Here is a 13036-nt window from a genome sequence, read left to right as displayed (position 1 = left end):
TTTTAGCATGGTTAATATGGTTTTAAATAGTTTACTTTCTAAAGTAGTTTCTATATTAACACACACAGTCACACACATAGTTTATGTCTTGCTCCAATTCAATAATTTTACATGTTGTTTGGTTTAATAGATTTGATGGTCTATGGACCAAGTTATCTATCACAGGTATAATTATGTAAACAAAACATTTAATTAAGTTATACTCCTTATTTTATCAATCATACTATCTTACTCAAACACACATTAAATTATAGTTGTACAAGTATATATTAGGTATAGTGTGTTCCACTAACTTTATTAGTGCCCTAAATACCTCATCAATATGATTTTATACTCTAGGCTAGGCGTACATGTTAATCAGACATGAATTTTGACCACAATATAATATCAAGAAATTAAAATAGTTTTTTGAAATAAGGTAATAATAACTCCAAATGAATTTTGAAAATAACTGAAACGGACATAAGTAATTGAAAAATCATTTGTGAAGATGTTGACTAGTGCTTTTTTTATTTAAAGATAATAAATTTGAAATTGATTTCTTTTCATCAAAATAGGAAATTTCCAATTAGGATAAGGAGTCTTGTTTTATGCATTATTCATTAGACATAAAGCGTGATTAATTATCTTGTTATAGAGTAAGATCAAGAGGGTGGTTGATAATTAATCTAGCCAAATTTGACCACGATATGCACTTTCTTTTGACCCATGTTTAATTCTAACACTCAATTTTGAATTTGCCAAGATGTTGACTTTTATTTTCTTTCAAGTAGAATTGTTTTGATCAAATATTGCAGCTGAAATCATTTTCAAACTACATAAGAGTATATAAAAGTATTCAATTTTCATTATACACTAATGGTTTCCAAAATAGTAGTACTCATATACAAGCACAAGAGTCTTAATTATTAATAATGTGCTTACATGTTATGTTCATGACATTCATTGACATGGTTTCAACTTTTACCTCAAATGAAAGACTTTATCTATTTTAATAATTTGCTTACATGTTACAATACATTACACTATATGTTAATGGTAAGAAATGAATAGTGTGCAAAATGGGCCCTAAATTATTTATTGTAACGGTGTAGAGTCAAGTTTATAAATGCCCTTTTGCGTTTGGCATGTGGTAGAAAGTGACAACAATCTAATTCCCACAAAGATCAGTCTTTTTCTTATGAAATTTAGTTAATTCTCGCAAGGCATCAAAATTTACTTGAAAAAAAATAGTACACATTTCTTCATAGTATATTTTTAGGTTAAAAACAAATTTAACAAGAGTACTCAATTCTGCTAAATCGTATGATTGTCATAAAAAGAAGTAATATAGTACTATTCTATACTCCATAAAGAATTATTATAATAAAAACAAATATTATTTGTATATGTATAAAAATCATAATTATGTTTCCATGTAGAAACAAGCCAGTTGCCCAAAACAGGTTCAAAAATAGTATAAACATTTAATTTGAATCACATATAGTTCAAGTAATTTTTCACATAACGCCTTCTTTAAAATTTTAAATTAAGGAAAATAATTATTGATACTGCTTCTGTAACTGAAAAAATAAAATATTTTAATTTTTATATTTGTCTCAACGCTTTAAGACATTTACCTATTATTTCCCCAATAATGATTGAGATTTGAGGTCAACAAACTTTCCAAAAGTTTCATTTTATTTTCTCCCACCGAAAGAAATATTACTCCCTAAATTTTGGCAGGGCAGACAAAAATGTCCCCAGTGGTGCGTATACATGAATTCTTGCAAAAAATTTAAGCCACATTTAGGGCAAAATGATGAATATGAAATAATTGCCCCTCCTAGTTTAGATATATAATCATATAATTTTTCTTGCCCTTTACTTGATTACGATTGGAATTTAATAATTTAAATTTGAATGGGAACACGCGACAAGATCTATGATTAATTAAGGGACTAAATTATGTGGCTAGGATTATAATAGTATAGATTTCAAATTTTGAAACATGGCTAGGGAGTAGGGATGGCTGCTAATTTAATTCCCCTTTTATTATTTTTGTTATTTGTTGTATCATGTACAAAATAATTATGAGTTTACTATTTTTTAATTAAAAGGTCACACTCCCCATTTATTAGACCATCTTAAAAATGCACACACTTTAGGTTAAGATGGAAAGTTAAATCCCAATAAAATTAACAATCACACAATATTTTTTTTTTTTTGACAACTCACGGTTTTTAACATGAAAAATGTGATAAATAAATCGATCTCGTATAATAAATAACTATGTATTTTAGGAGAAAAAATTTCCTAGTCTAGACATACCAGTTGGCACAATGAGTTGGTATGTCCAACAAATAATCATTTGACAAGTGGAATTCTATAAAAGTTATATTCCAACTATACATGATTATATATGGAAATTAATGGATGTAATCTAAAAGTCAATTATTACTTTAAATTATGGGAAAAAATCTAAATATTTTGTATTTATGTCATATACATACTCCGAATTTAGTGGGAGTAATATATTTATACAATTTTACATGTTTTTTGTTATTTTATTTTATAATTTAAAAAAATTCTTAAATTTTTATATTCTATCAAAAAATAGATAAAAGTTGAAATAGTTAATAATATATCAACAAGATTTAAATTAATAGCCAAACTTTTTATTTTAGGTTAATATACGTTTGTGTATATAATATCACGTCTGTTCTACTGAGTACATAAATAATGAAGTGTGGCTATTAACTTAAATTTTGTTAACATACTAATGTATTAATTTCAATTTTTTTACTAATTTTTTAATAGCATATAAAAATATAAGAATATTTTAAAACTATAAAATAAAATTGCAAAACACATGTATTAGTATGTGTACGCAAATATTACTCCCATTGGATTCAATATGTAGTTGAGAATATTTAAAAAGGTTCAAAATATTTTGGAAAATTTTCCATAATTTAATGTAATACTCATTGAATGCTGATTTACAGTTTCCATGTATAATTATGTATAGTTGGAATATTAACTTTTATAGAATTCTACTTGTCAAATAATTATTTGTTGGGCACACCAATTCATCATGTCTACGTGGTGTGGATGGTCTACTGAATTTTTTCTCGTACTTTAGATGCATAAACTCTCTTTTTTTAAGACAATAGGATAGTTATGACAAGATTATAGCATCAAGCAATTTATATACTATGCAAAAAAAGTTAATTGTGCTCAAAAGAGGACGTTAACTATAAATTGTACTCCATAGTAGTAGTATGTTTTAAATACACTATATCGTGATATTTGCATATATTTTGAAGTTATTTTGTACTCTTACTAATGTAGGAGTTGATAGTGACAGCACAAATATAAATTAAAATAGTAGAAGCCCCCAACTAATTAATGATGGTATGTTAGACAAAATTAATATATATGTGTGTTATTTGTACTCGAAAATTGACAACCAACGACAATCGATTGAATTGTTGTAAAGTTTTTTGGCAATAATACATATTTGAGTGATTTATTGTCTCCCTCCTCTCAATTCGAACATAAAAAATCGATATTATAGTTTGTCCATTGTTATAAAATAGAAACTAATCAATATTGTAATTTCTTATAGTTTAAGAAAATGTTAATTCTTCTCCAAAATCAAATCGATGATATTAAAAATAGCAATAAGAGGCATAACGTGAAATACACGATCATAGACTAAATGTTGTTGTCGTGGAAACACGTTTTCAAGAATAAGTGTAAACATACTAATTTAAAACAAATTATTCCCACCAACAAAAATAGCAAAAACCATAATTCGACGACTTAGTCAATCATCTCACTATTATTAGTCCGTGAGAACACGAATATATATTTACTATTTATTTTAAAATTAGTAAATAAGATAGAATATTTAAAATATAAAGATTTGTTTCATAAAAAGTGGAGTAGTATCTTTAACCCATTTTGCTAATATATATGCCCTGTTTAAGTATTGGGTCATTTGGTGAACTCTTTTGATTATCAAATGAATATGGAATTAGGAAGCTAAATTTCATTCTAATTAGGACCTTGAGAATCCTCATGCATATCATAAAATTAGTGTTTAAAGCTTACTGTATCCAAATATAAATAATGTGATCTTGTTTGACTATTGATTTTATAACAAATTATTAGAAATATTTTAGCTAAAATTATACGCCAGATAGGCGGACACTAGGCCCAAGAACTATGTGTTTCAATTTAATATCAAGGCCCATTTAAAGCATTAAGCCCAAGCTTAACTAGGAGAATTACTAATGATTAGTACTATTATTAATTTTATTTTATACTCCATCCGTTCCATAGTAATGGAGACATTTCATTTTGGCACGAAAATTAAGAAAAATGTGTTAGGTGAGTTAAGTATAGAGAGAATAAAAGTAGAAAATAAAAAAAGGTAGAGAGAGAAAAGTAAAAGAGAGTAAAGTAGGTGTGAAAAAATGTGTTGACTTTTACTAAAAAGAGAAATGACTCTATTATTATGGAATGTACTAAAATGCTAAAATGACTCTATTACGATGGAACGGAGGGAGTATATATTTTATTAGATTATAACTTATTGTTATTAATATTATTAATCATATAAACACATAAATAAAATAACATTTCCATTTATTCATTTATTCAAAGTTTTGCGAAAAATGATACTCCCTCCGTCCCACAAAGAGTGTCCCATTTTTTCATTTTCGTCCGTCCCATAAAATTTGTCCCATTTCACTTTTATTATTTTTGGTAGTAGACCCCATATTCCACTAACTCATTCATACTCACATTTTATTATAAAACTAAATTTTAAAAGTATGACCCACCTCCCACCAATTTTTTCAACTCACTTTTTATTACATTTCTTAAAACCCGTACCAGATCAAAGTGAGACTATCTTTGTGTGAAGGAGGGAGTACTACTACAGTACTTACAAACAAATTTGCAAATATCAACCAATTAAAGGGGAAAATAAATAAGTAAAAGATATTCTCATTATCCACCGCCGGTTTCCCACGCCTAAACAATCTGTGTGTGGCTCTCGCTCCGTTTTTTTTCTTTTTTTCTTTTTATCATAATTCTATGAATTCACCAACCCTTTTGTTGAATTCAATCTGATTTCACTTCGCTCTATCCAATTTTGAAGTCATTGCATGGAATTCCCCCAAACGACGGCGATTTGTGGTTGTGCATAAACAGTGTGTTTTGGATTCCTGACTTGATGAGATTCCCATGCCTTTATTAGGTAAATTTGGCCGGAAAAACCCTAATTTAGGTTTCAATATTGGGGGTTTCTTATATTTACTCTATATACATTGTGCTTCTGCAGCTGTGTTGGTTTTGTAAATTGTAAAGCTTTTGTTTTCATGAATTGTAACTGTAATATTGTTGCTTCTAAAAATGTGGGATTTTCTAGCTGAGGCTGTGAGAATTGATGTGTTTGTGTTGCAGATATTGCTATTTCACAACCTTGCTCTTGTTTCCTCAACAATATAGGAGTATCATTTAAGTCAGTAATCGATCTTCCTAAGAGAATTGTAGTTGGCAATGATAGGAGGCTGGTATTGGGATCCACATTTTCAGGGAGGAACTTTTGTAATGGAGGAAGAGTGGGTGGAGACTTTGCCTCGGGAAGAGCCGGGGTGTGGCAGGGTCGGTTGATGATAAAGGCTGTTGGTACGCTCGAAATTGTTAGTGTACCTTGCAAAAGTGGAGGGGTGAAGAGGCTTCAAAATGCATTGATGATGGATGTTGATTCTGTGAGGTCGAGTTCCACTGAAATTGAAGCGGCACAATCTTCAAGTGAAGACTCAACGGACGTGGATGAGAGGGAGAGGTTGAGACGGATGAGGATTTCCAAGGCGAATAAAGGGAATACGCCGTGGAACAAAGGCAAGAAGCACAGCCCAGGTGATGCACGTGCTTTTGTTAAGTGCTTGTGAATGACCTGATTCTATTGAATCTAGCAATGTTTTAAATGTCTTCTTTTTGTGCAGAAACTTTGAGGCGGATAAAAGAAAGAACAAGGCTGGCAATGCAAAATCCTAAGGTAATAGGATAACCAATTTGTCTTAAAGTTCAACAGAATTGTTTCTAATACTAGTTCATAGTTAAATAAACCTTCTAAGTAAATTTTATCCGATTGGTATAATCTTGTTATCTCTTTGTAGATTGATGTTGTCTTGAAACAAATATAAATCTAAAGGCCTGGCAGCGTAGTAGCAGTTTCAAAATATTATGTCAATCATTTTCCCTGTTTGGTCACGTTGTTTGATTGTTGTCCACATACCAATCTTGGAAATGTGTATGCATAGTATCCATTCTTGATTCTGTTGCATAGTATTGGCAAGGCTTTCTCTTTCATTGCTAACTTCCTTTAGTTTTTTTGCTATTCCATTTATCAGTTCTATTATCAGTTGATTAACACACATATAGAAATTCCTGCCTGTGAATATGAAGTATGAACTTGCTATATTTGATCTTTTGAGGAGTCATTGTAATGATTTATGGCAATGTAGGTCAAAGCCAAGCTGATTAATTTTGGGCATGCTCAAAGGTAGGTTCACTTTCCTGTGTATTTCGCATTTTTATATTGGTTCTGGCATTTTAGCCATTACTTTTATTTGTTTTCATTTGGGCTATGAAAATGATGCTGGAAGTGCTTATGTTTAGTACACCTTTATGGTAGCTATTCGGCCTGTGTTTGATAGATTTAAGGGAACTGATCTCGTTTTGTATTGACTTCATTGGCTTTGGAAATTATTGAACAATTTTACAATATGCTGTCTCCTCTCTGTTTTTCTACATCTTTGCAGTGAAGAGACAAGGTTGAAAATTGGAGCTGGTGTTCGACTTGGATGGGAGAAACGCCGTGAGAAATTGATGGTCCAGGATACTTGCTACTATGACTGGCAAAATCTAATTGCGGAGAGTGCCCGGAAGGGTCTTCAAGGCGAGGAACAATTGCAGTGGGACTCATACAAGATCTTGGATAAAGAGCTCCAGCAGCAATGGCAACAGAGTGTCGAAAAAAGAAAAAGCATGCCTAGACCAAAGGGAAGCAAGAGAGCACCCAAATCAGCTGCGCAGAAGAGGAAGATCTCAGAGGCCATAGCTGCAAAATGGGCTGATCCTGTAAGATCGGACTTGGGTTTACTCGGGTTCCTTCTCACAAAAATCTATTTCCTCAGTTTTCATTCTCATGCTTATGTTTCTCATATAAATTAGGATTACCGGACTCGGGTCTACTCTGGTCTAGCTAAATATCATGGCAAACCTGAGGGGAAAGAATGGAAGCCTAAGAGAAAGCCTGCTGGTGACGGACAGGCTCAAAGTAGAGGTCGCAAAGACAAGGATGAGAATGATGCTGCTGCAAGACGCAGGACGAAAAACCTAAATCAACCAATTAGAGCAAAGAGAAGAAAAGCACCATCATACAAGGACCCGTTGGCTAGCACCAAACTGGAGATGTTGAAAAACATTCGAGCCAAGAGAGCTGTTGCTGTCAACAACCCGAAAATTGAAGCCATCAATAATGCCAAGTAAGTTCTTATATCCATCCATAGCTTATTGCTTCAATTTGGTTGATTATCTCCGTCAACAGAATAATGTGTTAAGAGGAAAAAAGAAAATAGGGAAACTGTAATCTTGGTTTCTTATTATATTGTAGACAGATGAGTATCTCCAATACACAATACTGATTTCTGGAAATTGATGTATAGTTCGTATTTGTGGCTGTGCATGTGTGTGTTACATTTATATGTTCATCTCGGATTGATGGATTTCATGTGTTTGTGCATATATTCTCATTTCTCGCATAAAACCCCATTCTCATTTGATCTTTTCTCTCTATATATGCAGGTCGTTGATTGCAGAAGCCGAGAAGGCAGCCAAGGCGCTTGAAATAGCTGCTAAGACTAGTCCTCTCGCTCATGCTTCGTTGATGGAAAGCAGGATGCTGATCGCGGAAGCACATAAGCTCATTGAATCCATAGAGCTCGAAGATGCAACAACATCTATAGAAGAAGATAATAGGGAAACTCCAAATCTTGAAAACGAGGCGTATGCAGATGAGAAAAATATGGAACACATAAAGCCCGTGATAGTAAACGGAGTCCACAGCATCTCTGACGATCCTGAAGAAACCGATAGCTTCAGTTTCGATGAGTTCATTTTTGCAGATTTCATCAATGGCAACAGCTCAAGTCCTTACCCTCTTGAAATGGAAGAAAATGGGCCTAATGGCTCTGTCTCATCAGTTTTAGATAGCATGATGAACAGCTCTGATTCGACCAAGAATCGTGTCGATCATAAACCAAATCCTAATGGGAGCTCAATTCATACACAAACTTCGGTCATGAAGGGACCGGAGCTCCGACATGAGAATGTAGAGGCAGAGAAGAAAGGGGCGAACGTGGTCAAGAAATGGGTTCGTGGGAGACTCGTTGAAGTTGAAGAAGAAGAAGATACATCTTAGGTTAGCTCTAGCATTTTTGTAATTCATGCTTTAGTTTCTATATATCCATATTGATAGGAAGTATAGAGTGTTCAATACTAGCTTATATCCAGGTTTTGGTGTCCAAGAATCATCCAAATTTTTACTTAAATCTTAGCAATAGCCATGCATATAATTCATGCCTTCTTCATTTAAGGAAGACTAATATTACATACGCAATGGTCGCCCTGGTCACCACCCTCGTTGCAACGTCAAGCAAAGTTTGTTTCCCCGAGAGATCCTTAAGAAGAAGCGATCTCTTATGTGGCGGAAGGACTCAGAAGCTCGAGCGTGCACATCCTGGCGCCACTGATACTATATTTATTCACTTACCATGAACACCATTCATAATCATAGGTGTTCTGGTTTCATGAGAAACTGCATAGAAAGAAATATAAGGATAAATACAAATGTACATGACCGTGGAGTGGATTAATACTATAATTGAAAGTGTATTCTTGCACTAGTAGTAATTCAATACGGAGTAATAATTTCATTTATCGAGCTTATTACACAATCACAGATAGTGCTCTAAATAACACATCATCACTCCAAGTCATTAATGAGTGGAGCATGTACTTGCAGGCAAAGGTCGTTTAACAATGGGAATCAAATGCAAGGGGTGTTTCCTTCTAACAGTGACGCCAAAGGCCTCCTCCATATCCAAATCTTCATGTTTCATCCCGTTCGGCATTTTCCAATCAAAATGATACAGAAGCATAGCAAGCGGAAGCTCTACGTTTGCCAGACCAAATGACACACCAGGACACATTCTCCTTCCTGAACCAAAAGGTATATATTCTAGATTGTTGCCTTTGAAATCAACTGAGCTCTCCTCAAATCTCTCTGGTATAAACTTCTCTGCATCGTTCCAATACTCGGGATCCCTTCCCAGTGCCCATGCATTCACTATCACTCTGGTTTTTGCTGGGATTTCGTATCCATCAATTTCACATCTTTCAACGTTCATTCTCGGGATTAAAAGTGGAAGCGGAGGGTGCAACCTCAATGTCTCTTTGATGATTAATCTCAGGTATTTTAGCTCATCAAACTTGGCTTCATCTACGTATCCCTTGTCATCAAAAACCTTCCTTACTTCTTCTTGTGCCTTGCTGAGTATGCTAGGGTTTCTCATCATCTCTGACATTGCCCATTCCACGTTGATGGTTGACGTGTCGGTTCCACCTACGAACATATTCTAAACCAGACAAGAAGTACTCAAGGATGAGAATTTCAACCCCATAATTATTTCTCATTACAAAGGTAAACCACATATGACACCTTTTATTTAGAAACTAAGTTTCATTCTCGATTTTTCCAACTTAAAAATGTCAATCTGCTTACTAACTTGGTGCACACTCTCACATTTCTAAATAAAATTAATAAGCGTTACCATTTTTTTATACTGAAAATTAGAAAATTGAGAAATTGAGAATGAAGAAGCACAAACCAGAATCACAGCTTTAATATTCTCAGTGGTAAGAGGGAATTCAGTTTCATCTTGTTGAATCTTGAGCAGAACATCCACCAGATCTTCCACCTCACCACCATCACCACCGGCTTTATGCTGCTCGATGATGCTATCGAACAGCTTGTCTAATTTTCGATACATCCGTTGGGTCTTAAACTTGGCTCCGGTGATCAACGGAAGCAAGTTGATGGACGGATAGAGATCGGCCAACATGAATCCCGTCGCCAACTGGATACTTTCTTGGATTATAGAAGTCACCGTTCTGCGCTCATTCGTCTTGCCCCCGACCACCACCCTCGTTGTAACGTCGAACGACGTCAAGTAGAGTATTTCTGAAAGATCAGCCGGAGATCCTATTCTTTCACAAGAAGCGATCTGTTTGCAGAGACTCAAAGTCTCCTCTTCTCTTATGCGGCGGAAGGACTGCACGCGTCTGGCGCTTAGGAGCTCGAGTGTGCAGATCTTCCGCAGCTGGCGCCACTGGTCCCCGTAGGGGGCTAGGACGATGTCGGAGTAATTGTAGGTGAGTTTGTCCGTCACCAGCCCCGGGGGCCGGTTGGCGAAGTTGATATCGTGAGTTCTCACCACCAGTTTGGCGAAGTTGACGGAGGAGATGATGACGGAGTGGATTTCGCCGAGCTGGAGATGCATCAAGGGCCCGTGTTTGGCTGCGAGTTGGCGGAAGATGTGGTGGGGCGGGGCGGGGCGGATCATGAGGTGGAGGTTTCCGATGAGGGGGAGGGTTTTGGGGCCTGGGATGTGTGAGTAAGTCTTTGCATGTTTTGAGATTGTTTGAGATTTGAGAAACATCCACACAAAGAGGAGAAAAGAAAGTAGAGGTATTAGTATATTGTTAAAAAGCTCCATAGTGTTTAATTTGCTTTGTGTGAAGTTATTCATTTATATGCAAATTGAGTAGCTAACAAATGTTGACTAAGATGGAGAAGTAGAGTTGCATTAATTCATTGCAAGACACCACGTTGCCACCCTATACTAACTATCTTACTTTGCATGCCTTTACTAATTAATTTGATTAATATACAATTTGATTAATTAATAAGTGCCAATAATTCCACACTCGCATTTTGAATTTAAAGTTTATATATATATATATATGAACAAATTAATACTAGTACTTATGCAATCTTGAATTATTGGAACTTAATGGCGTGTAATTAATCATCAAAGTCGCGTCACCATCTAGAATTGATATGTTTGAAATTTCACTACGATTGATATGTTAAAGTCTCTGCAATTAAAAATAGTTGACTTTATGTTAGTTGGACAATTCAGCTTGAATAATTAAAAAATTAATTAGCTGAAGAAATTAGTACTCATCTTTTTTAGATTGGGAGATAACTTCAATCATTGATGTATTCACATTGGGCTTCTTTTCTTTTCTTTTCTTTTTTTTCTTTTTTTTTTTAATCTATGCAATATTAACATTTTCTTTTATCTATGCAATATTAACTTCTTTCATTTTTTTTCTGTTTCTGAGCATTTCTCATAGATGATATCGAACATCATCTGCAGCTGAAGATGTTATTGAGTCCCATATTGTTGATATGATTAAGCACACTGCAGTTCATCATCAACAAATCTACTCTGGAGGAGAATCCAACAATCAAAGGAACCGGTTATGTGCTCTAATTACTTCGGATGGCTAATGAAACCCATGACTCATGGCAGAAAGATCAATTACATTGATAATCTGTATCAAGCTCTGAAGAAAGTGATAAAGGACATGGACTTGGTCAAGAACGAGGCGATGAAGATCTCTTTAATAGAAGCTCATCTGCAGCGGTTGGAGACTGCGCCCGTTGATCAGCTGCAGAGAGAGATCTCCTCGACTCATGTTGGTTCGTTGACGTCTTCTTTGAAGGAAAACTTTATGGTGGGCTTTGACCAAGTATTTCTTGAAGTCTTGGATAAGCTCACTGGAGGTCAACTGAACTGCCAAATCATCCCAATTATGGGGACGGGTGGAATTGGTAAGACTACTCTTACCCGAAATCTATTTGAGAATGCACTTGTTAAAGAGTATTTTGATATTCGTGCTTGGACGATGATATCGCAAACTTATAATGTTAGAGGAACACTAAGGGAAATTCTTTTCCAAGCAAGTGGGGATTTGAGTGATCTAAGTGAGGATGATTTGGGAGAAAAATTGTACAAGTATTTATCGGGAATGAGGTATCTCATAGTAATAGATGATATGTGGAGTATAGAGGTGTGGAGCAAGATCAAATTTTTCTTTCCTAATCACCAGAATGAGAGTCGAATAATCGTAACAACTAGACTATCAAACTTGGGTTCTCAGTTGAATGAGTTTAATACAGTTTGTATGAAGTTTTTAGATGAGGCTAGTAGTTGGGGATTGTTTTGTAAGACTGTGTTTGGAAAAGAAAATTGTCCTCTTGAGTTGGAAAGTGTTGGAAAGAATATTGTAGCAAATTGTAAAGGACTTCCTTTATCAATTGCTACGATAGGAGGTCTTGTCAAAATCTGAATGCACAATTGAATATTGGGTGCGTATAGAGCAAAATTTGAATTCAATTGTTATTAGCAGTAATGATGAATTTTGCTTGAAAATATTGAGAATTGAGCTATATTTATCTGCCGCGTGAAACACGCTCCTCCCCTCCTGGGACTGGATCCTCTGCAGTGGAGAGGTGCTGTGCGTTGAAATGGCGCCGCTTTGCCCTCTTTCTTGCTTCTTTTTCATTCTTTTTATACATTACCGTTTCATATTTATTATTTTGCCTTATTTTTTTTTTGTGTTTCTTTTCTTCCTCTTTTATATTTCTATTTCTTTAATAATTAAATTTGTAAATTAGCTATTCTATTATATGGTTTTTTTTTAATATTACCTATCGATGTATATTAAGTATACTAGCAATAGTTAATTAGCTATTCTTAATATATGTTTACAAGAGAACTGTTCTGCTGCCCACCTTGTGTGAGCGTAGTGTGAGCGACACTATTCCACGTAGGAGAGAGGGGGAGACCTGATTTTATTTTATTTTTTTTCTCTCTCTCTTCATACTTTTATCTCTCTCCTTTTAGAT

At 34.5% G+C, this 13036-nt stretch overlaps 3 protein-coding genes across 6 annotated transcripts; 2 read left to right on the top strand and 1 right to left on the bottom strand.

The window, feature by feature from the left end:
• The first annotated feature begins 4999 nt into the window (after positions 1–4999).
• Positions 5000–10844, top strand: LOC125203642. 4 transcript variants are annotated; one of them, XR_007173411.1, is made up of 11 exons: positions 5000–5248; positions 5455–5913; positions 6000–6052; positions 6522–6559; positions 6819–7137; positions 7231–7544; positions 7864–8479; positions 9083–9289; positions 9393–9530; positions 9623–9760; positions 10017–10844. XR_007173411.1 is itself a non-coding variant. In XM_048102034.1 (7 exons), the coding sequence occupies exons 1-7, from the start codon at positions 5236–5238 to the stop codon at positions 8477–8479; spliced, it is 1812 nt and encodes a 603-aa protein (XP_047957991.1). In that variant the 5' UTR covers positions 5000–5235; the 3' UTR covers positions 8480–8648. The 4 variants fall into 4 exon arrangements, 1 of the variants encoding a protein (XP_047957991.1); XR_007173412.1 differs by having other exon boundaries at positions 5015–5033; positions 5150–5248; positions 9083–9530; XR_007173410.1 differs by having other exon boundaries at positions 9083–9530.
• Positions 8968–10868, bottom strand: LOC125203643 (cytochrome P450 71D10-like). Its single transcript, XM_048102035.1, has 2 exons — positions 9948–10868; positions 8968–9695 (listed from the first exon to the last, which is right to left on the bottom strand). Exons 1-2 carry the CDS (start codon positions 10866–10868, stop codon positions 9057–9059), a joined length of 1560 nt encoding a protein of 519 aa, XP_047957992.1. The 3' UTR covers positions 8968–9056.
• A 775-nt stretch (positions 10869–11643) lies between these two features.
• On the top strand, positions 11644–12477 carry LOC125205056 (late blight resistance protein R1-A-like). Its single transcript, XM_048103855.1, has one exon. It carries the CDS (start codon positions 11644–11646, stop codon positions 12475–12477), a length of 834 nt encoding a protein of 277 aa, XP_047959812.1.
• Positions 12478–13036: the final 559 nt, after the last annotated feature.

This window comes from Salvia hispanica, chromosome 2 (assembly GCF_023119035.1).
Source record: "Salvia hispanica cultivar TCC Black 2014 chromosome 2, UniMelb_Shisp_WGS_1.0, whole genome shotgun sequence".
NCBI lineage: Eukaryota > Viridiplantae > Streptophyta > Magnoliopsida > Lamiales > Lamiaceae > Salvia > Salvia hispanica.
The sequence above is the reverse complement of the archived record's forward strand: the minus strand, read 5'-3'. Positions and strand labels throughout refer to the sequence as shown.

Excerpts from the sequence above, each read along its gene's own strand:
- LOC125203642 (XM_048102034.1), top strand. Across the intron at positions 7,138-7,230 it reads CTGCAAAATGGGCTGATCCT|GATTACCGGACTCGGGTCTA; the intron begins GTAAGATCGGAC and ends CATATAAATTAG. Across the intron at positions 7,545-7,863 it reads GAAGCCATCAATAATGCCAA|GTCGTTGATTGCAGAAGCCG; the intron begins GTAAGTTCTTAT and ends CTATATATGCAG.
- LOC125203643 (XM_048102035.1), bottom strand. The coding sequence starts at position 10,868 with ATGAATAACTTCACACAAAGCAAATTAAACACTATGGAGCTTTTTAAC. Across the intron at positions 9,696-9,947 it reads ATATTAAAGCTGTGATTCTG|AATATGTTCGTAGGTGGAAC; the intron begins GTTTGTGCTTCT and ends TGTCTGGTTTAG.
- LOC125205056 (XM_048103855.1), top strand. The coding sequence starts at position 11,644 with ATGACTCATGGCAGAAAGATCAATTACATTGATAATCTGTATCAAGCT.